This window comes from Grammomys surdaster, unplaced genomic scaffold (assembly GCF_004785775.1).
Source record: "Grammomys surdaster isolate TR1022 unplaced genomic scaffold, NIH_TR_1.0 126278, whole genome shotgun sequence".
NCBI lineage: Eukaryota > Metazoa > Chordata > Mammalia > Rodentia > Muridae > Grammomys > Grammomys surdaster.
This window is the reverse complement of record NW_021621078.1, coordinates 1-26,172: the sequence shown is the minus strand read 5'-3', so window position 1 is coordinate 26,172 and position 26,172 is coordinate 1. Positions and strand designations below refer to the sequence as shown.

The 26,172-nt window shown below is 43.0% G+C and overlaps 1 protein-coding gene across 7 annotated transcripts; it reads left to right on the top strand.

Annotated features, from left to right (window-relative positions):
- The first annotated feature begins 952 nt into the window (after window positions 1-952).
- On the top strand, window positions 953-19,404 carry Slfn5 (schlafen family member 5). 7 transcript variants are annotated; one of them, XM_028759276.1, is made up of 6 exons: window positions 953-1,082; window positions 4,263-4,327; window positions 5,980-7,007; window positions 8,517-8,642; window positions 13,076-13,796; window positions 13,998-16,471. In XM_028759276.1, exons 3-6 carry the CDS (start codon window positions 6,008-6,010, stop codon window positions 14,806-14,808), a joined length of 2,658 nt encoding a protein of 885 aa, XP_028615109.1. In that variant the 5' UTR covers window positions 953-1,082; window positions 4,263-4,327; window positions 5,980-6,007; the 3' UTR covers window positions 14,809-16,471. The 7 variants fall into 7 exon arrangements, with proteins under 7 accessions (XP_028615109.1, XP_028615113.1, XP_028615114.1 ...); XM_028759279.1 differs by lacking the exon at window positions 953-1,082 and adding an exon at window positions 1,336-1,491 and having other exon boundaries at window positions 14,001-16,471; XM_028759275.1 differs by lacking the exon at window positions 953-1,082 and adding an exon at window positions 1,336-1,491.
- Window positions 19,405-26,172: the final 6,768 nt, after the last annotated feature.

Below are 26,172 nucleotides of genomic sequence, written 5' to 3'. Positions count from 1 at the left end.
CCTGGCCTTCTTGTATATTCTTCGGAATGTATAGCTGTACACATGTGTGTACCTGCACACACATGAACACATATGTAGAGTGAGAAATGTATTTTTGCTCAAAAGGGAATATTATAAACCAGTTATCTGGATTTCAAAGAGAAAATGTAAAAGAATTGACCAGGCTCTAGGCTCCTGGTTGCTATGAAAGGGTGTGGTTGCCAGGTTCCACCCCCTCCACAAGTCTCATCAGTCACAAGGTTACAGAATCCCAACACGGACCTCTCTGTGACACCCTTGAGCTTTTCAGGGGTCAGGACTTACTGACTGCAGCCTCCAGCTGTGTCATGCTGACTGGAGGAGGAGGGAAAGTACCGGCAGCATTAACTAATAGAGGGATTATTAATGGCTTTAAATCTCTTTAACAGCCACCTCCATTCCTATTCCTTTAGCTTTTTTCTTTAGTCTGTTGGGGAGGAGGGAACCTGATTTGTTCCCCCAGCTCCAGAGGTTCTGGGGGTCTCCATGCCTGAGTTGTTGTAAAGCGTAAGAGCAACATGTACTCACCAGAATATTAAGAAACGTAAAGAAGGACAGGAAAGGCGACAGTTAGCGTCAGGACTGGAGGAATGCTTAGGAGTTCCAAGTGTCACAGGGTCGGGGAGATCTAGGCTGGAGTCAGCTCCCAGGGAGCTCGGTCCTCATCCGCCTCCACCCTCATCTCCAGTTGCAGCATTTACTGCTCTGGATCCTTGCGAACTACCCTGTCCCCACTTCAGCCCAATTTGTCAGGCAGCGACTTGTCCTGCAGGAACCTGCGCCTGGAGGGTAAAGGTAGAGGAAAGAGCTTGCACGGGGGAAGAAGGGGTAAGGCATCAACAATCTCGAACATTTAGGGAAGTGGAGACAAAGGAGAGCTTTAACTTTCTGCCTCTTCTTCCCGTTGCCTCCACCGACCCACCACCCAGAAGATCGCTGTCCTTGGTTAGCTGATGACCTCGACGTGAGGATTCCAGCAGAAACCGAGGAAACCGAGGGACTTCCAGGCACTGAGGAGAGGGACTCTGGAGCAGTGGAGTCTTAAGTGTCCCGAAAAGGGCCAGGTAGGGTCGGGGAGGTTTGAGGGACTTGTGATTGCGCCAGGTTTCTTTCCCTAAGTGGCCGTATGAACTATTAACGCCCCTTCAAAGTGAAAAATAAGAAAAAGCCTTCCTCTTTCTTAAAGTTAATTAAAGTTATTGGCAGCACTGGGGTTTCCTGGGTCAAGCGAACAGGACTGTTTTCTGCACAGTGCCCCGCCCCGTGCGATGTCACTGTGCTCAGCTGATATAAGGACAAGAGCCCGCAGGGTAAAGGTCTCCACTCTGGTCCAAGGGACATCATCTCTGACTCCAGAAGGCGGGCGCGCTGCGGAAGACAGACGCTGGCTGCGGGTAACGGGTCCCCCATAGGCTTTTGCACAAGTTTTATCAAAGCCAGAGTCATCAGGTTCCCCCGCGAAGTTGTGGCAAGGTAGGGTGCCGCGCCTGAATTCCAGAGTTCGCTTCCCATTGTAACGCCGGCTGGTAATATCTAAGGAGAGCCGGCTGGGGAGCATCTAGAGCCCATAGGCTTGGGCGGCAGCGGGAGGGAGGTGTTGAGGCTTGAGAAGGGGAGCCCAAACCTTTCCAAACCAACCTTATAAGGTTTGCTCTGCTGCACCTTAGAGCAAACTATCTGGTATCAGTTGTCCCGAGGAAGGAGGCCAAGTGTGGTCTTATCCCGGGGAGGAGACTGGGAAGTGTCCCGTCTATCACCAGAGCCACCTCTAAACATCTGGCTTGGTGCCCACTGACCTAGGGGAACCCGCAGAGCCCAGTATCGATGATAAGTGATAACGGGGTTAACAACAATTCAGTGGCAGTCCAAAGAAGCAGGTTGGCAGAGCATGATTCCCTTCACTTTGTTTCCCTTTAAACAGGGTGGCTCTGAAAGCAGAAGTGACAGGGGAAGGGAGGGGAGAGATGAAGGCATTTGGTAGTAGCTCCTCAGGTCCTAGGGTTGGGGTGAGGTGGTGGCTGGTGGTTTAGAGGAAGTGGGTGCACTGTCTGAAGTTCTCTTGGTCCCCCCTCCCCTCAAAAGACCAAAGCTAGTTTTGGTTTGCCATGCCTGGGAAATAGAAACTGATCTCTAATGTGTGTGGGGGGGTGGGGTGGGGGGGAGTGGGGAGGGGAGCAGGCAGGAACTGAGAGTTCCTGTGTCTGGACCTGTACCAGAGCAGTGTCTTCATTTCGACAGCACTCTGAACCAGAAGGAAGGGTTTAAATGTCAGGAGGCATTTAAAATTTAAATGCCACTATCTTTGTGAAAGTGAAAGAAGAGACGCGATGGCGATGTGACGGTGGGTTTTCCTGATGGGATAGGAGTTATACCCATCAGAAAGCAGAAATCCATTTCAGAAGTATTGACACAGCAGGAGGACTTTCAGTAGTCGCTGCTGGACCCAAAAGGCAGTCTCTAAGTCCTAATGTCTGGGAGGATTACTTTGTCAGTGAAAATATGAAACAAAACGAAAAACAACTCTCAAAGTTCTGGAGGGTATTACTTCCTGCTCTTTCGTAACTGCAGGGGAGGAGAGGAGGCTTTGTGCACAGCTTGGAAAGTCTGCTGTTTTCCTCACCACACAGTAGATTTTCACCAAGAGGGCACTTGGTGGGTCTAAGAAGTCTAAATTTACAACAAGCAAGGCAAAAGGAAAACAAAGATTAGAGGCATCTGAAAGTCTTAAAATGACAGGTGAGACCCACACCTTTTAATCCAAGCACTGAAGAGACAGTTGCAGGTGGATCTCTAGAAGTTTAAGACCAACCTGGTCTACAAAGTGAGTTCTAGGTCACCCAGGTCTGCATAGTAAGACCTTGTCTTAAAAAACAAAAAACAAAACAAAACAAAAGGCTCACAGTGCAGTATGCAGAATTAGAGCCATTGGTTTTATCATAGATTTTGTTTCTACAGAAAAAAAAAAAACAAACAGCAGACAGTTTGGTTTCTGGCAGTGTTGGGGAGAAAACTCAGGGTTTCTTACTTGCAAACAATGTTCTTTAGTTGGAGGTTGAGACTGAGAACCCCAAGGGTCCTTGTTAGTTGACTCTGTTGGTCTTCCTGTGGAGTTCCTATCCCTTTAGGGGCTGCAATCCAAGAAGGGAAATTCTTAGAGTTCAGTGTGTTGAGTTTTTCTTTCCTATTTTTTTTTAAAAAGCTCTATCTGCTGGCGGGGGGGGGGGGGGGGGGTGGCTAGAGAGGAGGCTCAGCAGTCAAGAGCACTGCTTACGCTTGCAGAAGACTTGAATTGATTCCTGGCTCTCACAAGGCAGCGCACAGCCATCAGTAACACCAGCTTCAGGGAATCTAACTCTCTCTCTGGCCTGCACGGGCACCAGGCACACACACACATACATGTGGACTGAACATCCAGATAGATAAAGCACAAATAAATGAAGTTTTAAAAGGACGTAATTATTTTCTTTTATGTGTCTTGGTGTTTAGCCTCCATGCATGTCTGTTCACTATGTGCATGCTGTGCCCTTGGAAGAAGAGGGTGTCAGATTCCATGGGACAGTGTTACAGACAGTTGTTATCCACCACCTGGGACTGGGATTTGAACCCAGGTCCTGTGGAAGAACAGCCAGTGTTCTTTCACTGAGCCATCTCTCCATCCCTTTCTTTCCTATATTATGCATTTAATGTCATGTATATGAAATGTCTGCCTAACCTAAGGGGGAAAATGTTGAGACAGAGAGAAGATGAATCTTGCCGGGCGGTGGTGGCACACGCCTTTAATCCCAGCACTTGGGAGGCAGAGGTAGGCGGATTTCTGAGTTCGAGGCCAGCTTGGTCTACAGAGTGAGTTCCAGGACAGCCAGAGCTACACAGAGAAATCCTGTCTCAAAAAAAAAAAAAAGAATCTGACCACACACTCTGTAACAAACAAACCATAACCCCTGATTATTTAAAAGTTGGTTGGCTAATAACTGGCAACTTTCCTAATTTTGCCTCCACTTCCTATTCAGGAAGCCAAATATGTTCCCTAAATTAATGGTGAAGGATACTCCATTTCTATCAGATTACCTCTTTCCCCAGTAATAACAATCCCAGTCAGACCACACCCAAGCTTAGCAGGCTTTTCAACTCTCCTTCCTCTTATTGAGTTCAGCCAACAAAAGAGGTGGTGTTTGACTCCCTAGTTATAGTTAGTTCAGAATCAGTATCACGTTCTAAGTGAGTGCTCTTAATAACATCCACAGTTTCCTGGAGGTTCCAGCGAGACGCCAGCTCACCACTTGCTGCTCTAGAGCTCAGCCTTTGCCAGGTGAGTACCCACTGAGCTTCTTGCGCTTTGCTGATGGGAGCTTGTTGGTTCACCACTGATGTGGTGAGTGATGGTGACTCAGTTCTCTTATAGAGAGTTCTCACCTTTCAGTTTGAAGTTTGTTAATGCTTCTCACATGAGGGCAGCATCCTGGGTGGAGTCGGCCTATTCTTTTTTATCCCCTTCTCTTTTTTGTGTGCCCCCGTTAACCATAACAATGAGAGTTACAGGGCAGAACAGGCCCTACAGACCAGCGAATTTGCAGTTCTCCCCGAATTGCTGTCTGTTTAGACCAAGAATCATAGGTCACTAATAAAACCAGATATGGGTCTCCATCTATTTTGAGTTTTTAATCATGAGATCCTAGCTTTGATCCAAAAAGTCATCTCTCTGGTTTGCAACCAGCCTCTTGAGGGGACACAGATGGTTGGGTCTGGGTTCAAAGGTTGGTGACATGAGATGCAAATGTGGAGATAGTTTTCACTTTTCCTGTTGATTGACAGTTCTTCAGGGTGTTCTATGTCTAGATACCCTACTCATCTAGAAAACAAAACAAAACAAAACAAACAAACAAAAAAAACCCCTTACTTCTTAGAGGTATGCTACACACACACCTTCCTAAATGTCTAAAATCTATATCAAACTGCCATTTGATTAGAACTATTGTTCCAAATAGTCACTAATTTTGTTCATGAAATTCTGCCAGATATAGCTGCAGGAATTCTGCCTTTGCCTTCCTAACCATATTTGGATTGCATTGATATTCTATGAGTGTGTGTGTTTTTGTGTGTGTGTATACATACATGTGTGTGTCTACATGTGTATGTGTACATGTGCGCATGTAACTTTTTTTGACGCAAAAAGAAACCATCTGGATCAGAGGATTCAAAATCATCTTTTCAATAGTAACAATGATAAATTACTAATAAAATCACATTGAACTAAAAAAAAAATCTTAGAAATTTCCTAGTTTGTTTGTTTGTTTTTTTTTTTTGGTTTTTCGAGACAGGGTTTCTCTGTGTAGCCCTGGCTGTCCTGGAACTCACTCTGTAGACCAGGCTGGCCTCGAACTCAGAAATCCGCCTGCCTCTGCCTCCCAAGTGCTGGGATTAAAAGCGTGCGCCACCACCGCCCGGCTGAAATTTCCTAGTCTTGATCAGTGGAGAGAGATAAAAATGAAGCAAGAAAATAAACACCAGCATACTACACAGATTGCTTTTGATCAAGGAAGCTTCCTTCCTGGAGTCTACAAGTACTATTAGAAAATTTCCTGGGTTCTACAGATGCACCGAGAAACTTTGCCACCCAAAGAACTTGACCAATATAGTTCCCCAAACCACAGCATATGCTCTGGTAAGATGGCCCAGTGAGTAAAAATGCTTGCACGGGTGGGAGAGAACTGACTCCTGACCTCCTCGTGCATGCTGCGGCACTGGCCAGTGTATGCACACAATACATTCTTAAAGGAAAGATGAGCAGTTCCCTGTGCCTATTTCTGTGATGAAAGTGGCCATCCCACAGACTTAGCCTCTTTCATGAAGCTGGCCTCAAGCCTCATGGGATAAAGGGCCAACTTCAGAAAGGCGCCCTTAAACTTCATTTCCCGTCTGCTTGTTCTAGTCTAATAATGGTTCTGTCTTTCTGGATTTCAGGAAAAGGTTTCAGCTAAAGGCCAAGAAGATGAGTTTCCTAGCAAATTTGGAACTGAACTTTGCAGAGTGTATGATAGATGGGGGAAAAGCCACCCTTGGGGTTAGGCAAAGGGTGGAAATGGACGCCACTCTCCGGATGAAACAGAACGAAATCATCTCTCAAGCCCTGTGCGCTCTGCTGAATTCCGGCGGCGGAGTAGTCAGGGTTGAGATTGAGAACGGAGACTATGATTTTGAGAGGGATGGAGTAGGCCTGAATCTGCCACCATTGTTCAGAAACCATTTAGACGAGATGGTGCATGGAAAGTTCTTTTTAATATATGTGAGTTCGTGGAACGTGGCAGCCTCACAGGTACGGCTCGCTACCTTGTGTTCCAATTTGTACCACAGATATGGAACATTTACGGAGGTCATGGATTCTGCAGAAGCCCTGACATTCCTCAGAAGGGTCCAGGATCTTAGGAATCTTGGTGGTCCCGACTCACTAAATCTACAGGAAGTACCTGTTGATGATGATCAGATGATCTTAGCTTCTGATTTGTTTGATAGCCCGCAGCTCCAGTACCTGGAAAAACTCAACTTTACAGAGTCACCACACGTTGAATTTCAAATGTTCTCGGCAGACCTCTCACAGGGCCTTAGAGAGAGGCTTCCCAAGTGCGTCTCTGCACTTGCCAATTCTGAAGGAGGCTATGTGTTTTTTGGCGTGCATGATGAGACCCGTCAAGTAATTGGATGTGAAAAGGAAAAAATAAATCGTTCCAATTTAGTGACTACTATCGATGTCTGTATCAGGAAGATGCCTGTCTATCACTTCTGTGCACATAACCACAAAGTGCAATATGCCCTCAAATTCCTTGAAGTGTATGATAAGGAGGTCCTCCGTGGGTATGTCTGTGCAATCAAGGTAGAACGATTCTGCTGTGTAGCATTTGCCAAAGCGCCCGATTCCTGGGAGATAAAGGACGATAATATGAAGCAGTTAACCGAAAAGGACTGGACCTCTTGGATGATAGAAGCCAACCCAGGTCAGAGGATAAGACAGAAATGATATGATGTTTGCTGGGTAAGGTAGGGTGGGGTGGGAGACAGGCGCGGGGCCAGGCATGAGGTGGGATGGGGCAGGGACTGGCTGGGGGTGTGGGAGTATAGAGAAAAGAGAGATGTGAAATTCTTTGAAATTTGAGGGGAAGAGATTAATCCCTACAGATGGTAGGCCACTGCCCTTTCCTCTGACTATTCATCTTGAATACTCTGCATTTGTCAGAATGGCAGTCCCATTAGAGGTTGATGCAGGGGCAATCCCTTATAGTCACTTTTGTCCCACATCTTTTTTTTTTTTTTCTTGTTTATTTTTTGAGTCAGGTTAGCCTAGGCTGGCTCCAAACTCAAACCCTCCTGCGGCAGCCTTCAAGAGTGTTGGGTGACAGGTGTGAACCACCTCGCCTGGGACAGCTTTCCTCATGTTCATGTTAAGACCTCGTCCTTTGCAATGACTAGCTTTCACTTAACTACTCAGCAAATTTCCATTCCGAACCGACAGATGTGTCCTGTTTAACTTCTTGACAGTTTCCTCTCTCCAATTTTTAAAGCACTCTTTTTTTATTTTTATTTTTTAGTTTACATACAGTGTCCTGTTTAACTTCTTGACAGTTTCCTCTCTCCAATTTTTAAAGCACTCTTTTTTAAATTTTTTTTTAATTTTACATACAGATATTTTGTCTGCATATTTGTGTAACATGTATGTGCAGTGCCTGTGGAGGTCAGAAGAGGGCAGCAGCACCCATGGAGCTGGAGTTACAGATGGTTGTGAGCTGTCATATGGGTGCTAGGAACAGAACCTAGGTCCTCTGGAAGAACAGCGATGCTCTTAAGCACTGAGTTACCTCCCAATCTGCAAAAAACATTTTTCATTCTTTCTTTGAGCCTTTCATGAGCAAACCATGATTTCTCCATTTTTCCATTTTGGGAGCCACAGTGTGACACTAAGCATACTGAAAGGCTAGGAAGCAGGGATGCGATAGGCATTTGCTTTGGAAAAGACAAGATAAAATGAGATTAGATGAGAGAAAGCCAATGGTAACTTCAAAAGTAACAAAACATCAAGGGAGGAAAAGATAGGAGGCTTGTGGAGGGGAAACTGGGAAGGGGGATAACATTAGAAATGAAAATAAATAAAATAACCAATAAAATAGTAACAAAACAAAACAAACAAGCCAACAAACAAAAAGGTCCATTTCAAAATTATTCAGCATCCTATATCATCAACCGTCACATTTTCTATTCACACATACTTAAACTAGTATTCTTAAAACATAAAATACTTTTATTCAATATGATTAAATATTCAGTATTTGGAGAGGTGGCTCAGAGATTAAGAGCATGGGCTGCTCTTGCAGGGAACCTGGTTTTGGTTTCCAGCTGATCTGTGCTGGAAATGCAAATATCTACAAATCACAGCTTTGAGTTTAACATGGCTCAGCTAAGAAGTGGGGTCTGCCCTCTGTATACTCAATTGTTGTTTCATGTTTCCTCAGAGCTTTCCAGTTTCCCTCAGATGATCCCCAGGTGGAATATGTTAAACACCACACCCCGCAGCAGGACTGTGTTGATACATAAATATTTGAAATCTGTGGAAGAACTTCAGAAGGATTACTTTCCAGGTAACTGCCATTTCTGGCCACTTTGGAACACGTTGAGTGTTCCCATATTTGGGGTGAGAAAGCCTTGATTTGAATGTCCATACAAACCACCTATGGAAAGTTTAGAGAGGGGCTGGAGCTATGGCTTAACAGTTAAAAGCACTGGCTGCTCTTTCAGAGGGCCATTTCCTCTTTCAGAGGTTTGATTCCCAGCACCCACATGACGGCTTATAACCATTACCACAATGGGTAAGTATGTTGCAATATAGTTTCAGAATCCAACATTAGCAGTGAGAATGAGTGCATTATCGCCATGAGCAAGCACAGGGCTGCGGGTGGACTATGCCCAGGAACATCTTGTTGTGACCTTTTTCATGGATTTTCTTGGTTCTTTTATTGATTACAAAATGTTTTTGAAACATTCTAGGGTTTCTGGATTTTTCTTGGTTTTAATTACTTCACTATTAAGCTTTTGCATATGGCAGGGACATAGAACAAAGATATAATTTAGTAAGTAATTATACCATGAAACTTGTGTAACTACCTAAATAAAATAAGTAACCAGAGCTTTTCAAATGATCTGCTGCCATTTCTTTTTCAGATTCTCTTTTTTTGATGGCTTTTGGAAAATGGCTAACATTTTTCTCTTTCAACCTCCTTCTCCTCCTCCTCCTCCTCCTCCTCCTCCTCCTCCTCCTCCTCCTCCTCTTCTTTCTTCTTCTTTTTCTTCTTCCTCCCCCCCCCTCCTTCTCACTCTGTCTGTCCTTCCTTTCTCTTTTTAATTTTTCTTTTCTTTTTTTTTTTTCAAGATAGGGTTTCTCTGTGTAGCCCTAGGTGTCCTGGATCTCAGAGTTAAAGGTGTTGCCACAATACCCACCACTTTTTTTTTTTCTATTTTAAGCAGTACAGTACACATTTTTCTACAAATAACTGACATGGTCTGAGGATAAATTCTGAGTAGTAACAATTGCTTATAAATTTAGATGGACATTCCCAAAGTGCAATCCAAAATAGATGCTCAGACCCATATTCACCAATGTGGTCTTACCATGGTGGCTTTCTTCTAGAAGAATCTTAGAAGCATTTTGTTGTATCAAAAAGAAAAGAAGAATCCAATATTTTGATGGCCAATATATTCAGTTAGTGAGCTGATTTGGAGAGAATTGTCAATTTTTAAAAAAGAATTATTTATTTATTTTATGTATATGAGTACACTGTAGCTGTCTTCAAACACACCAGAAGAGGGCATCACATCCCATTACAGATGGTTGTGAGCCACCATGTGGTTGCTGGGAATTGAACTCAGGACCTCTGGAAGCCCTGTCAGTGCTCTTAACCACTGAGCCATCTATCCAGTCCCAAGAACTGTCAATTTTACAATAGTAAATTTTCTTCTGGTTCAACATGGATTGTCTGGTTAAGCACACAAATCTTTTCTTCATTTTGCTAAAATGTAACAATGTATGATTTTAGTAAGGTGTGTGACTTATGAGACATTGAAGTACATCTACAATCAATGAAATATGGCATATATCCTAATTATTTCAAGGCTTTATAACATTGTTTTTTCATATGTTAATGTCATTCTTAGAGTGGGGTCTTTTACGATTCTAACTTATGATGGTGATCTGCCTATGTGCAGGAAAAGCTTAGTTCTTTCTTTCTTTCTTTCTTTCTTTCTTTTCTTTTCTTTTCTTTTTTTTTTTTGGTTTTTCAAGACAGTGTTTCTCTGTGTAGCCCTGGCTGTCCTGGAACTCACTCTGTAGACCAGGCTAGCCTCAAACTCTCGAACTCAGAAATCCGCCTGTCTCTGCCTCCCAAGTGCTGGGATTAAAGGCGTGCACCACCACCACCCGGCTAGTTCTTTCTTAATAAACTTCTTAATGTGAAAAGAAAAGGTAATTCTTAGTAACCTTTCCTATATTTATGAATTTTTATTTCTTATACTTGTACTTCACTGGTTAATTATTCTAAAAAATGTTAAATTAAAATCGTAGTAGAAAAAAATGTAGTAAGATACACTCTGAGTTCAGTCCATTTTAACCAAAGATAAATAATATTTCTCTTAGCCTGTAAAAATTTTACTGGTGTGTCCAAGTTGTCTGTGTATCCAGTTTATGGTACCAGCCATATGGTCAACTACCTGTCATTTTTCTTTAGAATCTGCATATTGCTTTCTATGAGTACTTTTAAAAATTAATTGTTCAGGGGCTGTAAAGATGGCTCAGCAGTTAAGAGCACTTGTTGCTCTTGCAGAGACCCTCATTTGATTCCTAGAACCCACATGATGGCTAAAGAACATTTGAAATTCCAGCTCCAGGAGATTAGATATCACCTTCTGGTCTTGGTAGGCATTGTATGCACATAGTACAGCAACAGTCATGCAGAAAAAAATCACCCATATGCCTCAAAAAAAAAAAAAAAAAAAGAGCTTCTCAAATCTCTTTCTCTGTGTAGCCCTGGCTGTCCTGGAACTCACTCTGTAGACCAGGCTGTTCTGGAACTCAGAAATCCGTCTGCCTCTGCCTCCCAAGTGCTGGAATCTTTTTTTAAAAAAAAAAAAAAAACCCAAAACAGCCAGGCAGTGGTGGCACACGCCTTTAATCCCAGCACTTGGTGAGTTCCAGGACAGCCAGGGCTACACAGAGAAACCCTGGCTCAAAAAACCAAAAACCAACCACCAAACAAAAAGTCATAAAAAACAATTAATTTTAAAAAATTAACTGTTTAAAATTCTGTCACTTGGAGTGTCTATTGTCCATCCGACTAAACACAGAAATAAGGACTCATCCTTGGCTCTATTTTGTACCTTGATTTGTAAATACAGATTTCTGTTTGAATTTTATTTTTATTGTTGTTGATATCTTTGTTTGTTTGTTAAAGACAGTCTCACTAGGTAGTCCTGGCTGTCCTAGAACTCACAATGTAGATCAGACTGGCCTTGAACTCACAAAAATCTGCCTGCCTCTACCTCCCAAGTGTGAATTTGATTTTCTAATAAAAGGATTCGTAGTTTAGGTTATATTTCAATCAGGACTTGTAATCCTCCAAAAGTTTTAGAAATAGATATACATAAAATATATATGCAACATATATCCAATATATCATTTATTAATAGTATACATCCAAAAAGTCTTTATATGTGTCTTGCATCTTTGTATATATTCATACATACAATATATAAAAATCTTGTAAAAGACCTTTAAACCTCACAATGAACCTACATAAAGTAGGCATTCTTGTTGTACAGTTCTGATGTTAGTATACCCATAGTTTCATGTAACCACCATAACAGTCAAAATACAAAACAGTTCTATCATTCACAAAGGAAACCACCTTCATGCTGCCTCTCCTGTAACCAGACTGCCCTAACTCATAACCTATGGCAGGTGTTGATTGATTGCTGCACTGGCCAGCATGTGGCTTTTTTCAAGGGTCCAGTTTGGCTCTCAAGTGCTTTTCTCTATATCCCCATCTCTCTTTCTTTGCCTCTCACTTTTGGAAACACAAACTGTGTAGAGTTATCCGGATGGACTATGGTGCTTGTTGCCTCCATGTTTACACAGGCTTCTCCTTTTTATAGACAGCCTCACTGTGTGGCTCTGGTTGGCCTCAAACTCATAGAGTTCCACTTACCTCTGCCTCGTGGGGGCTGAGATTAAAGACACATTCTACCATTCCCAGCTCATGCTTCTCCTTTTATTATCTCTCTATTCCAGCATCCTTCCTCTGGCTAATTAAAAGGCATCCTGGAGGCTCAGCCCAGCTGTCTCCTTTCTATAAAGACTTACAACTGTCTTTTATCCTATGCTGTACTTCCCACTAATGTTCACATAATCCAAGTGAGGCTCTTTCTTGCTTCCTTTGCTACTTTGTTCTCATTGTTGTCCCCTTTGATCGCAGCTGGTTATGGGCTCCTCCAGACTCAGGATTGCTTCTTTTTTGTTACTAATATAAAACTGATCATTCACATGTGGTAGGGCCCAAAGGTTGGCAGATGTATATCATGTAATGGTGAAGTAGAGTAAGACTAATTACTAGATATTGATTTGTTTAGTGATTTACTTAAAGCACTGCTTGTACCGCCTCTATGCCAAGCATGGCTTCACTTGCTACCTGAAACAGAATGACCTGGAGAAACACATGAAAAAGAAAACGAGTCCTGGCCCTTTAAATCCTGCTGACAGCCACATACTCTTCTATAAAATCTTGCTTGCTTGCTTGCTTGCTTGCTTGCTTGCTTGCTCACTCCACCTAGTGGTTTTAGAGTGTAACGTGTGATTATAGCCTGGCCTTGGGCTTGAAGGCTTTCCAGAGCTGTCCTGGCTTTCGTCCACTGGTGGCATCTCCTCTCTTCCACTCTCATTGGTGTTAAGTGCTTATCCAGAAAGATTCCCAGAGCAATGGTGATTATTAGCTTGTCTCTGATTCATTCTGATTCTTTCCTTGTCTAGTGTCACCCAACGGGATTACATATACTCCAGAGAGCGTCTACAAGGACCTCTTCTCAGAATACAAAGTTCTAAGACAATTAATAAATACAGAAATGCGCTGTTTCTCTCAAGGGATATTGATCTTCTCCCACAGCTGGGCTGTGGACCTAGGTCTTCAGAAGAGGCAAGATGTCATCTGTGACGCTCTTCTAATTTCCCTGAACAACGTCCCAATCCTGTACACCATTTGCAACAAGTGGGATCTGGGGAACAGGCACTATTCCATGACAGTCGCCCGCACCCTGAAGCAGAGGCTGGTGAACATGGGTGGCTACACTGGAAGATTAGGTATCATTCCCATGGTCTTACAGCTGGCTCCTGACCAAAGAACAAGGGATGATTTAGAAATGCCGGTTTACCCTGAATCCTATAACTTCACAACCAGGCAGCAGGTGGAAACTCTGTTGCAATCTCTTGTGGTCATCTTGTTTGGGTTCAGACCCTTGTTAAACGAAGAGTTGAACTTTGAGTCTGAGACTGTGGCCCTACTCACAGACCAACAGTATAAGTTGCTTAAGACGAACCTGAACGAGCACAGAGAGTTGTTTATTCATGGCTTGCCTGGATCAGGGAAGACCACTCTAGCTCTCATGATCATAAAGAAGATTAGGAATGTGTTCAACTGTCAAGCTGAAGATATTCTTTACATCTGTGAGAACCAGTCTTTGAAGAGGTTTGTGAGGTATGTAGCCTGACTCTATTCAATTCTTTCTGGTGGGCAATTTTAATGGGTGTGGCTTTCAATGGGTGTGGCTTTCACAGGCTAAGCTCTGAGTTGTTGCTACCATGCTCAGGAACTAACTAACTACTAATATTTCCCATTTACTGCAATGACTTGCTTTGCTTAGCTGAGCAAATCTGACTGTGTTTCTTACACTTTCAGCAGGCAAAACATTTGCCAGGCAGTGACACGAAAAATCTTTATGAAAAATACCTTTGATAACGTCCAACATATCATCGTGGACGAAGCTCAGAATTTCCGAACTGAAGACGGGAATTGGTATGCAAAAGCAAAAGCCATCGTTCAGAGAGGGAGAGATGGCCCAGGAGTTCTCTACATTTTTCTGGATTACTTTCAGATCAATCACTTGTGTTGTAGTGGCCTCCCTGAGCTCCAGCACCAGAAGCCAATATTGAAGCTCACCAGGATGCTTCGCAGCGGGGACAACATAGCCAACTACCTTCAAGATTTAATGCATCTAATCCAAAATAATCCTCCCCCGAACGTCCCACGAGAGGCCCTGACGATGGACGAAGAACGTGTGTGGGGTCCAGATGTCACAGGCAATTTAGAGATTACTGATGAGTTGAACTTGGAGCAGATGGCAATCTATGTAGCAGAGAAATGCCAGTGTCTTTGGAGGTCTGGCTATTACCCCACTGATGTTGCTGTTCTTTTCGCTAAAGCCAGAGATATAGAAAAATGTAGAGAAAAGCTTCTGCTAGCAATGAGGAGGAGGACCATGTCTCAGCTTGGTGAGGAGCCCAGTTCACTAGTGCAGGTCAGGGAGGGGCTGGATAGTCTGGGTAATCACATCGTGTTGGATAACGTCCACCGATTTTCAGGCATGGAAAGAAGTATAGTGTTTGGGATCATTCCAATGGGATTTGAGACAGCCATTTTCTACAATGTTCTGCTCTGTCTGGCTTCCAGGGCAAGGACCCATCTGTATATTATAAGGGCTGTGCTTTGATAGGAAGATGCTAGCTTTCAGTTAGCTAGGGTTAGTCTCTAGATGTCTTTGAAACTCTTTGATCTAAACATTTAAGCACCAAAACATTTCATGTGCAGTCACCTACTCAGGGCAAGCAAATATGGGGTGTGGGGGATTCAGACAGTAGGAAGAGATAGCAGAGCAATTAGCTGGCACTGATATTCTCTCTCTCTCTCTCTGTATGTATGTATGTATGTATGTATGTATGTATGTATGTATGTATATATGTGTGTATGTATATATGTCTGTATGTATCAAGAAGGATTGGTTGTTTGAGGACACATGTGGCATGAAGCAGGAAGGACGCTGTGGGGCTCAGGGAGGGGAGGGGCACAGATATTAGCAAAATACTGTGGTGCACAGCTTTAATCTCAGCATGAGAGAGACAGAGGCAGGAGGACCTTTGAGTTTTAAGCTAGCCTGATCTACAGAGTAAGTGCCAAGACAGCCAGAAATGTCAAGAAACAAATGCTGGGGAAATTCTGGCAGTAAATGTCATAACTTTTTTTTTTTCTCTAAAGTTTCTATTCATTAATGCTAGTTCTCAGGAGGCAGAGGCAGGTGGATCTCCATGAGTTTGAATCCAGCCTGGTCTACATAGTGAGTTCCAGCCAGCCAGGGATACATAGTGAGACTTTGTCTCAAAAATTTTTCCATACAGTAAAGAAAAATTTCCAAGATTAAAAGAAAACCGGACAAGGAATTTGACAGGAGGAGCACATAAGGAGTTAAATACTCCTACACATGGAGGATGGTACTATGGTAGCATGAGTGTCACATAACCAGGGTGTGTGATGACGTGCCGTTTGGAGAGAAAGACCTGGCCATGGCCATGATATGCTTGAACGTTTTACCTTGAGGTTCATTTCTAAGGAAATTACTCTGCACCGACAACTTGCACACATGTAAAACGTTTCTGGATAGACGTATAGAACTTTGCTTCTAGTAGCAGAAAGCACAATAATAGTAAACATCTATACAGACGGGCTGAAGGGAGTAACTTACGGAATGTCACAACACACCAGCATACCACGAAGCCGTAAAAAAGCCAGATCTCCCTTGTGTTTATGTGGGGCCGCCTCTAAGATGTTCTGTATTGTGAACGAAGTCTGTCCTGTGCCTCTAGAGTTGACACACACGCTTGCAGATGCATTCAGGATTTTTGAAAATAAACCTTAAAAACTGGCAGCAGTATTTGACTCTGGAGAAGGGAAATCGGTACCAAGGGAGAAAACCAGCTTTTGCTCTTTATGACTCTAGGTTCTCTACCCTGTGGTACGTGATGGAGTTTTGCTTTGCATGTGCTTTTTCTTATGAATGTAATGGATTTGTAAATAACTTTCTCAGTTTTTATCAACCTGTATTCTGGATAAACATTTCATAATCATTTGCATGTGCTTTTTCTTATGAATGTAATGGATTTATAAATAACTTTCTCAGTTTTTATCAACCTGTATTCTGGATAAACATTTCATAATCATAGTGGATATTGATAGTGGATAGTGAATAGGGGGATTTGAAAATTGTACAACATAATAGACTTTTACTATGTAGGATTTAGAAGTGATGACATTGTCATATTTGGTTCAAGCTTTTTTTTTTCTTTAAATAAAAGACATAAAATGTTGCAACTAAAACAAAACTTTTCTGTATTTTTTTACATTCTATTGCTTTTTCCCCCTTCCCTCAAGGACAATGACAATCAGGACTTTGGGATATTTGTTAGAGTTTTACACACACAGGTGATGGCATCAGACCACACTAGACAGTAGAATATAGTGAGGGTGGGAGGAAAGGCACTGGGAAGCCAAATAACTGGCAAATTGGTTTCTATGGCAACAGTAGTAATTATAAAGATAATAGAGGGCTGCGGAAATAGCTCAGTCAGTGGAGCGCTTGCCAGGCTGAGTTCAAACTCTAGAAACCATGTAAAGAAGTGGGCCATGGCGATGCATATGTAATCCCTGCTCTGGAGAGAATGGATACAGTTTCCTGCCCTACCTGAGTTTCTACTCTGACCTTCTGGTACCTGGATGTATAAGCAAAATAAACCCTCTCTGTGATGGTTTGTATATGTTCAGCTCAGGAAGTGGCACTATTAGAAGGTGTGGCCCTGAGTAGGTGTGGCCTTGCTGAAGTAGGTGTGTCACTGTGAGGGTGGGCTTTAAGACCCCCATCCTCATTCCTACATAAACCTGCCATTTCAGCCTTGCACTCTCTTGGTCCTAGGAGCCTCTCTTGGTCTTCTTGCCCTGTCTCTTTTAACCTCCCCTCTTCTTCGTCTCTTATACTCCCCTGCCTCCTCTCTTGTCCACGCTCAGTCTGGACCCTTCCAGAGGCCTCTGGCTGTGGTCTTCCTCATGTCTACAATAAAACCTTCCCCTCAACCTTCCCTAGAAGGTGTCTGTGGCCTCGTTTTCATTCAAGATCTAAGTAACATTAAATCCTTTATTTCCAGTGGAGTTTATCCACCACTTAACTCCCAGCCAGTTGCCTTTATAGACATTCCCTTGGGGAAGGTTAAGCTTAATCAATCCTATAGTGACTCCTGAGCAGGGTTCCAAGGCTGAGGCAACTGTGTAGTTTTCTTGGACTGGAGACAACAATCTCTGCTATTTCCTGGTACATAAGAGAGGATCCTCTGCTGGGCAGCGGTGGCGCACGCCTTTAATCCCAGCACTTGGGAGGCAGAGGCAGGTGGATTTCTGAGTTCGAGGCCAGCCTGGTCTACAGAGTGAGTTCCAGGACAGCCAGGGCTACACAGAGAAACCCTGTCTCAAACAAACAAACAAACAAACAAACACAAACAAAAAAAAACAGAGAGAGAGAGGGAGAGAGAGAGGATCCTTTGCCATTTCTGTAAAACATCTTGGGAAAATAAGAGAGAATGCTGTGAGCTTGAATTGTGGTAAACACAAAGCCAGAGTAAACACAGTAGAGAAGGATTTATTGCCTGCAGCAGATAAATAACACAGGAGTCATTTCCAAAGCAAGGCTCTTCTCAAACAAAAGAAGTCTGGGGTTTTTATTCAGGGGCCCTGAATCCACTCATATAGGGGTGAGCCTATCTTAGTTACTTTCCATTGCTGTGACAAAACACCATGACCAAGATTGTGTACACACACACACACACACACACACTCACACACACACACACACATACTTCAGAATCTCACAGTTTCAGAGTGTTAGAATCTATGACCATTATGGTAGAGAATATGGCAGCAGACAGGTGTATAACTTTAATTTTTTTCAAAACCTATCTTTTTTTTTTCTTTTTTCTTTTTGGTTTTTCGAGACAAGGTTTCTCTGTGTAGTCCTGGCTGTCCTGGAACTCACTCTGTAGACCAGGCTGGCCTCGAACTCAGAAATCCGCCTGCCTCTGCCTCACAAGTGCTGGGATTAAAGGCGTGCGCCACCACCGCCCGGCTAAAACCTATCTTTAATGATGGTTCTTAAACACTTTAACCTTCCTTCTAGCCCACTACCCACCAGAGGTAGTGGAAAAGAAAGGATCCGAGGGGAAGTGGATCTGTTTAGAAGTTGTTCTTTAGAGCAAAACCCATTTGTGTTGTCAGGAAATCAGTAGTTTAGTTCACAGGTCGGCAGCGGCAGCTCAGTCCAGTTGCAAACACCTCAGGGATAAATCAGCAGTCCAGTTCGGTCCAGTCAGGATAGCAGCAGTGGTGGCACAACCTATCAGGAAGAGCCAGGCCTCGGCCAAACTGGCACCAGTCAGCAGGAGGGACCAGGGCCAACAGGAATGCTAGGAAAAGTTTTCAGCTGTGTTTCTTTCAGAGAAGTGAAGATCAGCAAAGATATGAGACCAACAAGCATTGCACAGCTAGCTCTATAAGCAGGGCAAGCTCAGCCTCCATCACTGTCCATTGAATTCTATTTATACCCTCCAAACATCATGTGTCCTCCATGGGTCTTGCCTCAGCACATGAGTCTGACTTAGTAAAATTCCATGTGAGTCTGTCTCAGTTGACATCACTTGGCCAATCAGCCTATGTAGGACCATGAAAGGACAGCAGAGTTTCTGGTGATGCACTGGCTAAAAATTGCCAGAGACCCCAGGTGATCCTAAGGGACAGCATGCATTTCACCATGCTCCCAGACTCCAGGCCCTGACATGAGTCCAAAGACCTCCATAGAGTGGGGTCCTCCAGTCACATAGGACAACACCTCCTAGCCCTTCCACAGGTAGAGGACATGACTACATGTCACAGAGCCTCAAGACAGATCTCTGTATTAATGAGGTACCTAAAGGCCAGAGGGGTGTGGCCAATTAAACATTCCTTCTTAGACCCTCCTCCTTTCAAAAGGTAACACCTCAGGCCTGCCCTGAAAATACCAGGATATAGTTTTCATCCATTTTTCGCCATGAAAATAAATATTTTAAGACCATGGACTGTTTCTCTTCTTTGGGACCTGCTGTGGGGAACAGTGGAGAAGGTTTTCAACTACTGAGCCGCCTCCTAATCTCCCATAGATGACCTCTCTACGTTCTCAGCCACAGAGACCACCAACCCAAGCAAACAAGCCGAGCCAGCGTGACCCAGCCAAGTGAACGTGTGACCAAGACTCTCATCCCCACAGGACACAGCCAGAGCTCATCCCCCCGCCCCCCTCCCCAAGAGCTCTGGCTCCACGTGGGACCTTGGATTGTGCTCCCCACCCATGAGAGAAGTCCTGTAGCTTCACATAGCCCCATGTCCGCCTGGCGCCATCGTGGAGTGAACACAAATTCCTGCACCTCTGTCCCCAAGAGAGTCCCTAGCCACGTGGCAAGACAGAGGCAGGACCCACACATCAATCCAACAGGTCCCACGAGTACACTTCAATCCAACAAGCCTGAATCTGTGGAAGCAGCAAGAAGCCTTGGCATGCCTTGAGAAGTTTTTTAGTGAATTTTTCTCTATGGAGCTGCAACAAATGGAGCTCAACTCCTCAGTGTAAGTCGGACCAATACACGTGTGTCGTTAAGGAAGAATCCTTCATCACATGTCTTTTCACGTGCTTGTTTTAGCCGAACATCTTTTTACTTGTGTCTGCTTCAGTGAAAATTTCCTTCACTTGCCTGCCTTAGTAAAACATCTTTTCACTTGTGTCCACTTCAGGACAACACTCCTTCACGTGTTTGTCCCAACAAAACACCATCCAACACAACTGACTTTCCAGAGGACCCCTAGGTTTCCACTTTACGGGTGGGCATTTGTGATTACTATAGTTATGCTTTAGTTACATTTTCATTATTAAGACATATAAAGACAAAATCACCTCTAACCTGTAACTCCACTTCCCTGAGGACAGATAATTCCCTGTAATGCTGGGGGCTCTTCATGTAAGATAACAAGCCCTGTGTATTCATTTCTCAAAAAAAGCATGGTGGCACCAATTGTACAGGATGTATATGCTTGGTCACATGTAGGCAGGAAGTCAGAATGTATGTTTGTTGCTGATTGGATGAAGGTGGGAAATATGTATCCTTGTGGGGTTTGTTTTTATAAGCCCATGTCTAAGGGCCATATATATGCTCTACTCTGCCTATGTTAAGGTAGGCCAATTTTTCCCAAGTTCATTCTCCACACGAAGATCTTGAAGACCTTCTGGGTCTGGCAGCTGAAGGCCTATACAGCAGCTGAAGATGCTATGCTGTCCTGTGTGACAGCTGAAGACCTATGGCTTCTGCCCCACAACAGAGCCATTGAGATCATGGCAGCCTACTAGAGTAATAGGCCAGGTAGCTGGTTAAGTCCCTGTCATTTCAATCAATACAGAGGCCATTTGGTTTATACTTCCTGCTATAATTTATCCTTCTGTGATTCCTGGTGATGTTGGTAGCTAACTGTAGCTTTGCCAGTTTGTCAGCCACAGGCAGCCAGATTCTCCTTCAAGGTTACAGGTCCCTGGTCTGTGTATATCATATATGAAAACCAGGCCTTGTCTTTCTAGAGCTATTAGGTCTCCTGATTAAAAAGGCAAACTCACAGACTGGTTTGCCTTGCTGACAAGCTTCTTATTAAAGGATAAACAAGTTCCTGGTGATGCCAAGGGTCCAGAAGGTGCTGCTTGACAAAGTTCCGGTGCTCAGACAACCTAGACTGAGTCCCCACTGCCCTTGGTGGACTTTTGCTACACATCTTTTGCTGTACTTATATTTCTCACTGTTAAAGGTCTCTCACCAAAAAGCTAGACCTGGAATAACAAAAAGCTAGTGTAAACAAAAAATAAAATTAATGAAAGTTCCCCGGAAAAAAGTTATGTAGAAAAATTGAGTCTTTCCTAAGAACTTATTGCTTACATAAACATTTAGATCATTAAAGAGTATTTGTTAGTAAGCATGAGAGGGCTTGAGAAGAATTATTACAGAAGAAAAACTAATTCTAGAAGTTGGCAAACTGTAACTGAATCACTAGGTTTTTTCTATGTTTAACTTTAGAAACAAGGAACTTGTATGAGTAGAAAGATTTTGATCATTCAGTTAATGACAGGCCTTGGTACCTTCCTGAAGGCAAAAGTAAGCCGTTTTAGGAATCCTGATGTTCTTCTGTTCTTTACAGAATAATAATAAGGCTAGGAATCGTATCAATACAAAGATTCGTGACAGAGACATAGAGGAAAACTTCTTGGCTCAGTGAACTACCTGCCCTCCTGAACAGACTTGTCAGACCAGAACTTTTCTGATGGACTGCCTTTGCTTAAGCAAGAGGCTGCACAATATTTTAAGAATCAAAGAAAAAGTATAATGATCTTATGCCAAATATTAATAAAATATAGAAGAAGAAAAGGAAGAATTAAAGAAGGGTCAGAGATTTAACTTTTGTAGAAAGCCAAGTTTGATATGATATGTAGTAGGAAATATCTTTTGATCTATTGATCTTATGCCAAACTGAAACAGAGTCAAATTCAAACAGAATCATCCTGTCTAGCACTTCTGTAACCACAAGGCTTTATGACACACATCTTAGGGAAGAAGATGTTGAGTTTAAAGAAAACTGATTTTATCATAATGTTAATTTTTAGTTCTCATAATATTGCTGTTTGCTTGCTTTGTTCTTCTTTCAATATTCTTATGTAACCAAGGAAGACTTTTGAACAAAATGCATTTTAAAAGCTGTATAATCAATGAATAAAATTTCTGAGAAAATGATTTTTACCTATAAATAATGTCTGGAAGAGACACCTGTTGTCAGAGTAGGAGAAGCCATACTGAGATGCGCTCCCTCTCCATCCCCATCTCTCATGAAACGAACGATGTCCTGTATCTGATCCTTCCCTTTGACACTCTTGCATCCACCCTTCTTCAGGGCATGCCCTCAGTCAAGGCTGGTCCCCTGCAAGCTTTAGATATAACTTTATACTATTCCTTTATTGAAAGGAACTTACTTTGCAGTGACTGCTCTCAGTAATCAACCACCTGTGTTTCATGGTATTTGATCAGATAAAAAAAGTTTTTAAGTTTATGTAAGTTCTGAGGGTCTAAGAAAGTGTTCTAAGGTATGGAAAGGTCTGAGGATGTGAGGTACTGGACTATGCTACCAGACAGAAAACCTGATAAGGTCAAAGTGGAATAATTCAGGAACCCTGGCAATTCTCATAATTTAGAATGGTAGGTGTTTAAATCTACTACTGACCAGGTTCATGTCCTGGAACAAGTGACCATGACACCACATGGAGAGGACTGTGACAATCAGTCATGCAGGGGCAACACTCGAAGCCCCTCCACATACAGGTGAGGTATTCCTAACATCTCAGACAAGCCAATATAAAGCATCTGCCCTTAGACCCCAACCCACCCCAAAACGTTTATAAGATCCTATCTACAAGGAATAAAGTGCATGAGTTATTTCACTGAAGATTGTCTTACAGTGCCTGTTTTATCCAGCTGTAACACCCTAAGGGAAGAGTATTTTCTCCCAAAACTTTCCTTGTTGGAAGTTGCTCTAGCCTCCTGCAGCCACTTCCTGCTCAGTGGCCCTGACCTTGCCTCCTAGCTGCCCCCTGCATCCCACTGCCTGTCACTGACTCAGCGGGCAGCAGCAGCTGCAGAAGGGGCCAGCAGCCCACCTTGCCTTGGAGAGCTGCTACTTTTTGGCCGCTCCAGACAGGCCAGAACCTTTCAGATCCCCACTGATAGCCCCTGGTAGGCAGACCAGTATTGTTAAGCCCAGGTTGCAAAAACTCCAAAGAGACCACCAAGAACCACAACTCCAATGCAAGCATATGAGAATCTTTATTCAAACTCCAGCTCAGGCCACAAACCTTCCAATACAAAAGGATAGGAGAGCATCCCCGAGGTCTAGGGGAAGGGGGTTTATAAAGGAAAAAACAAACAAACAAACAAACAAGCAAACAAACAGCAAGCAGAGGTTTCCAAGTCTTGGAACTACATTTGAGAATAAAGGAATGTTGATCTTTAAGCTAAGTGGTTTACAGCACCTTCTTAAACCACAAGGAGGGAGCATACACCAAAAAGGAGCATCTTCACCTGGGAACAGCTAAGGTTTTCTTAGCCCACTCTGTTGTTATCAGCTAGCTGCAGCTCTGCTGTGTCTATTTTGAAGCTGCCAGGAACATTTCATGATTTTCTCAGACCTCAAGGGTGGGGGCCATATTTCCCAAGGGTGGGATCTTTGTCTCTCCTCTGGTCTTGGGGCTCTTCCCTTCACTCAACTACCAGGACTATGGGCTTCAGAGTTCCAAATGTAATATTTCCTTTAAGTTCCTAAGCTTTAACTTCTGTCTGTAGTTATATATGTCACAGCAGTTTCAATTGGCTGACAGATGCCATCCAGGAATCAGCTGCAGACTACAAACTATTCCAAATACCTGCAAGCCCCGGACTTGCTGAAAGCTGATGTGAGCCTGAACGGCCAATTCGATTGCTCCCTGTCTCTTCATCTGGGTCAGCAAACCAGCTGCTTCCCATAAATGCCTCATTCCATGAATGCCCCTTGACTGAATCCCTTCTTAATCTTTGACTAACATCCCATGTTGACAACATTTTAATTTGACAAGAGCCTTGCAGGAAAGGTCATGGCAAGCAGGGGAGTTTTTCTGGAGATGGCCCACTTTTTTGCATGGCTTTGCTGAGGGAGCTCTGAAAGATACGGATCCCAGACACTTCATCTTAGGATTGCTTCTCGATGTTGATATGCCATTCCTACTACATTACATAACTCAAATGAATCCTGAATATCACCCTATTTGGCAAATTTCCTGCAGATCAATCTGAAGATGTACTTTCATATAATAATGCTGTTTAGATGAATTGATGATTTCATAGTTTCTGATGATGATTTTATAGAACTTCTGAATTGATTCAAGTAATTTTAAGCCCCCTCTAGAATAAAAAGCTGCAAATAGAATTCTGTGTCACCAGCTAATTGAACTAGGAAAAGCAAATAGGTTTGGAATAAATTTAAGACCTAGGAAAACCTTCCTTTTAGGTTAGGACTGAGGCTACTAATCTCAGTAATTAAAGGTCACAAACTGGTAATGAGAAATTTATTGTAGGTATAAGGACAGAAAATAAATCATTGAGTTTATCTATACAAGACTTTAAAATAATAAGACACAAGGCAGAGGTTTTGTCTCTTGACAAAACCTTACTAACTTGTGACATGAAAATTGTTGCTTTAAACTTATAATGAACTTATGGCACTAGATTAGATCCCAATGTGAACAGGTTCTCACCATAGAGTCAAAGTTATGCTTTGTGTTTAAATTACTGTGATTTAGAGATCTTTAAAACAAAAATGTTTCTAACCAGTAAGCCTCACTTACCCAAGGACAGATAATTTCTTGGAATTCTGAGACTATTCATGTAAGATAACAAGCTAGTGTTTTCACTTCTTCAAACAAGCATGGTTGCACTAATTGCATAAGATGTGTGCTTGATCATACACAGGCAGGCAGAAGGTATGTAGGCAGGAGATACAAAGGCAGAAAGCATGTCAGGATGTATGCTTGCCCCAGATAGGACGACAAAGGTGGGAGGTATGTAGCCTTGTGGGTTTTGCCTTTATAAGCTCCTGTCTAATGTAATTTAGGGTCATTCTCTGGGAATCTCAGGTATGGACCTGGCCAGTATTTAATAAAGCTTGCTTCAAATTTGCCTTAAAATTGTGTAGTGGTCTTATTCTTGTTCAGTGGGACTAACAAACAATGCAGAAGCAGCAGCTGAGAGCATACATCTTAATCCACAAGCATAAGGATAGAGAGGGTTAACTGAGAATGGCTTGGTTGTCGTCTTCTTCTTCTTCTCCTTCCCCTTCCCCTTCCCCTTCCCTTTCTCCTTCTTCTTGTTCTCCTCCTCCTCCTCCTCCTCCTCCTCCTCTTCCTCCTCCTCCTCCTCCTTCTTTTGTTTTTTGAAATAGGTTTCTCTGTGTAGCCCAGGCCATCCTAGAACTCCCTCTGTAGATTCTCTGGCCTCAAACTCAGAGATCCACCCATGTCTACCTCCTTAGTGCTGGAATTAAAGGTGTATACCACCACCACCTGGCTTGGCACGGGCTTTTGAAATCTCAAAGCCTACTCCCAATGTGACACATCTCCTTCCGGCTATAATTCCTAATCTACTTCCAAACAATTCCACCAACTGCAGACCACACATTCAAATCTGTGAACCCATGGGTCCTTTCTCATTCAAGCCACCTAGAGGCCTACTCCTGAGCATGCTCAGTTAAGGAGTACATACCTAAGCATGTTTCTTTTAAGGTCATAATTGGAAAATAAAAAGTTTGTAGAGATTTTTGTGTGCATTTAGTTCAAAGTTATGGATCACATATGTCATATTATTGTGATGAACGGGAATACTTCTGGGCTGTTCTACTAGAATCACACAAAGTTTTGACTGAAAATAGATGAATTATTGTTACAGGAGTCTGCCATGAGGGTGCCTGCCTTGCTTAACAAGGTACACCTTGTTGTTGAAAGAATTTACGTCTGAGTTTATTCAGACTTTAGCTGATCTCATTTGTATCTTAAATCCTGGTTGCTGTCAGCTGGCATACTGGCAGGCTGCTGGTCAACCTGGGTCTCACTTGCTCTTGGCCAGGGATGATGGTTAAGAGGTATGTATCTGCATCCCCACTGGCAGAAAGGGATGCCACTATCCCTTCCCCAAGAAGGTGAGTGTTTCTGCAGGTCCAACTCACAGTCCACCACTGAAGTAAATGTAAGGTACAGACAGGATTCTTATCTGGACTTATCTGGAGCTGAAGCCTCAGATGGGAGGAAAAAAAAATCTGCCTTTTCTGAAATTCATAGCCTGTAACACTATGTTGTCTTTCTGTCTCATCTGGATAATTGTCAGTTTTCTCTTTTAACAAACAG

Excerpts from the sequence above, each read along its gene's own strand:
- Slfn5 (XM_028759276.1), top strand. The coding sequence starts at position 6,008 with ATGAGTTTCCTAGCAAATTTGGAACTGAACTTTGCAGAGTGTATGATA. Across the intron at positions 7,008-8,516 it reads GATGATAGAAGCCAACCCAG|AGCTTTCCAGTTTCCCTCAG; the intron begins GTCAGAGGATAA and ends ATGTTTCCTCAG. Across the intron at positions 13,797-13,997 it reads TCTTTGAAGAGGTTTGTGAG|CAGGCAAAACATTTGCCAGG; the intron begins GTATGTAGCCTG and ends TTACACTTTCAG.